The 2968-nt window shown below is 36.8% G+C and overlaps 1 protein-coding gene across 1 annotated transcript; it reads left to right on the top strand.

The window, feature by feature from the left end:
* Window positions 1–1422: 1422 nt before the first annotated feature.
* LOC145636743 (uncharacterized) lies at window positions 1423–1896 on the top strand. Its single transcript, XM_081688300.1, has one exon. The coding sequence runs from the start codon at window positions 1423–1425 to the stop codon at window positions 1894–1896; it is 474 nt and encodes a 157-aa protein (XP_081544426.1).
* Window positions 1897–2968: the final 1072 nt, after the last annotated feature.

Genomic DNA, 2968 nt, shown 5'->3' with positions numbered 1-2968 from the left:
TTGCTATGAATTATGCTTTTGAAGATGGGTTGGGATACTTATATGGTGAATTTTGTGAGCACTACACATGGGAGCAAAGTACTAAGACGTGGAAACAAAGGGTCCAAAATAAGCTATCAATTGGGAGATTAGAATTTGTATATCCTGCAGAGGGTGAACGGTTTTTCCTAAGACTTTTATTGCTGCATGTAAGAAGTCCTAAGTAATTTGAGGATTTAAGAACTGTCAATGGCCATCTTTATCCAACTTTCCAAGAAGCTGCTATAAAACTTGGAATTATAGAAGATGATGATGCAGCTGAACTAACTCTGTCTGAAGCTTGTGAGACTCATATGCCTGCTGCCTTGCGACGCTTATTTGCAACAGTCCTTATATTTTGTCAGCCGAGTAATCCTGCTGCTTTATGGGAAAAGTATTATCCTTTTCTTGGTGAAGACTTCTCTCACAAATTTCCACAGCAACTTCAAAAAGTGCAGCAGCTCACTGTAAGAGCTATTGAACAGAACCTTGAAGCCATGGGAAAATCACTTGCTTTTTTTGGTCTAGATTATTTAAATTCCCAGGTTAACGATGAGTTCAGACGGACAAAGGACATTCTAGATGCACTTGATGCTCCTATCCCAGAAGAATAATTAGGTTGTCGCTCTAAGTTGAACTGTGCACAGAATGCTACTTTTGTGTGTATTATGGATCATGTTCTACAGCAAAAGGGTGGTGCTTTTTTTATTGATGGTCCTGGGGGCACGGGAAAAACTTTTTTGTACAATGTTTTATATGCAGAAGTGCGGCTGATGAACAAGATCGTTTTACCTACAACTACTTCCGGAATTGCTGCAGCAAACATTCCTTCGGGTAGAACTGCTCATTCAAGGTTCAAAATACCAATTGATAGTGAATCTTCTTTGGCGTGTGATGTTCCTAAGTAAGGTAGCTTAGCAGCATTGTTAAAGGAAACATCCCTTGTAATATGGGACGAGGCTTCAATGGCTAAGAAACAAAACATTGAGTCTTTGGATCTCTTGCTCCAAGATATATGTGGTAATAAGTTTACATTTGGAGGCAAAGTAGTTGTTTTCAGCGGTGATTTTAGGCAAGTGTTACCAGTAGTCCCTCAGAAAACTATGAAGGAAGCAGTTCAAGCAAGTATTGTTACTTCTTATTTGTGGCCTAAGTTTATCAAGTTCCGGCTGACAGAAAATATTAGAGCAAGAGATGATCCTGCTTACTCTGCTTTTTTGCTTGATTTGGGCGATGGGAAATTATAGCAGACAGAAATTGCATCCATCGAGTTGCCACAAGATATTGTCCATTCTACTACTAACCTAACAGACTTAGTCTCAACTATTACAGTCCAAACATTTCCAGAAGTTGCTCAGGGACAGGTTGATAGAAGTTTTCACTAAGAAAGCAATTCTAACGCCTATGAATGATGATGTTGATTCAATTAATGCATCCATGAATGAGCAATTCCCTGGTCAGACTATAAGATACAGGAGCTTTGATGCCATTTTGAATGATACATGTAATATCTATCCAACAGAATTCATCAACAAGCTATGCCCTGGTGGTATGAGTCCTCATGAGTTGATATTAAAGGAAAATTGCCCTGTTATACTGTTGAGAAATTTACTCCCTTCTTTGGGCTTATGCAATGGCACAAGACTTATTTGCAAAAGATTTTTTCCAAATGTAATCCAATGTACTATAGATGTTGGCCACTACAAAGGAGAAACAGTTTTCATACACAGAGTCAATTTAAGACCTCCTACTGGTGCTAACTATCCATTTCAGTTTGAAAGAAAACAATTTCCTATCAAGCTAAGCTTCGCAATGACAATTAATAAATCCCAAGGACAAACTCTAAATCAAGTATCGATTTATCTTCCACGTCCATGATTTTCACATGGACAACTTTATGTCGCATTATCTCGAGCTAAGAAAGCACAGGATGTCTGTGTCTTTACCACAAAAACCTACAGAGAAGGGTTCTACAGTTGCTGTTACTAATGTAGTGTCTTTTGAACTTTTACGTTTATCCGGTATTCTAGAAAATGATGCATAGTAGTTTTCAGTATGTGTGCATATGCTGAAGGGTGAAACAAATGTATAGCAACTGTTCAGGTAGCTTAAGCTTTTGTTTCATTCATTCTTTTTGCAATGGTGCTATTTTGCTTATGTTGTTTCCTTTTCCTCTTGAAAAACAATTATCACTTCCCTAACTCTTGTTGCTTAATTTACAGGAACTCATTTACAGCTTGAAAAATTCATACATTGTTAAATATGAAGACCCTTTAGTGCACCAGGTAAACATAAACATCACATGGCAAGCATTTTAAACTGTCATTGCTGCACTATTGTAAACTATCAGTCATTACTTACTTGATTAAGTACAATAAGGTCTATAAATAATAAGAGTGCTTTGGTTCTCAAATCTAGCTTTCTCAGTTAATTTACAATTCAAATGAGCTTTATATTTTTTTTCTTTACAGTTCATTTATTCTACTTTTCTGGCACGCAAATTCATGCAGCAATATACCTGAATATGAGCTACTTTCTTGTCAAAAAAGATATGCTTCAGATTGTATGATTGACATGAGAAGTGTAGTTGGAAGTCATAGTTTTTCTAGGTACTTGCACATTGCCTTCAAAGAAATTTTCAACTTGTGGTCACAAGAAGTCATGCATACTCATTAAGGCTGATGTATTTTCGAAAAGGTCATAATTGATGATCATTTGCCAATCATTCTAATTGCTGTTGTACAGAGAATCTTGTAATGAATGGCTAAATTGGTTATAGCTCAAGATTGCTGGGTTTTTTTTCCTATGCCTGAAACTATTTGCAGGAATATGCATGTGCTTACAAAAGAGGTACTGTTGCCTTCTTCTAGGATTGAAACCATCTTAGAATACACTCATGCCATTTACAGTATCCTTACACATGTTTCAGCATTCAAGCATCATTTATGCA

The sequence above is a fragment of the Chenopodium album genome, chromosome 1 (assembly GCF_948465745.1).
Source record: "Chenopodium album chromosome 1, dcCheAlbu1.1, whole genome shotgun sequence".
Taxonomy (NCBI): domain Eukaryota; kingdom Viridiplantae; phylum Streptophyta; class Magnoliopsida; order Caryophyllales; family Amaranthaceae; genus Chenopodium; species Chenopodium album.
Note: the sequence above shows the minus strand (reverse complement) of the source record. Positions and strands in the feature narration are given on the sequence as shown.

What these genes read in the sequence shown, in the direction of transcription:
- LOC145636743 (XM_081688300.1), top strand. Translation starts at nt 1,423, where the DNA reads ATGAATGATGATGTTGATTCAATTAATGCATCCATGAATGAGCAATTC.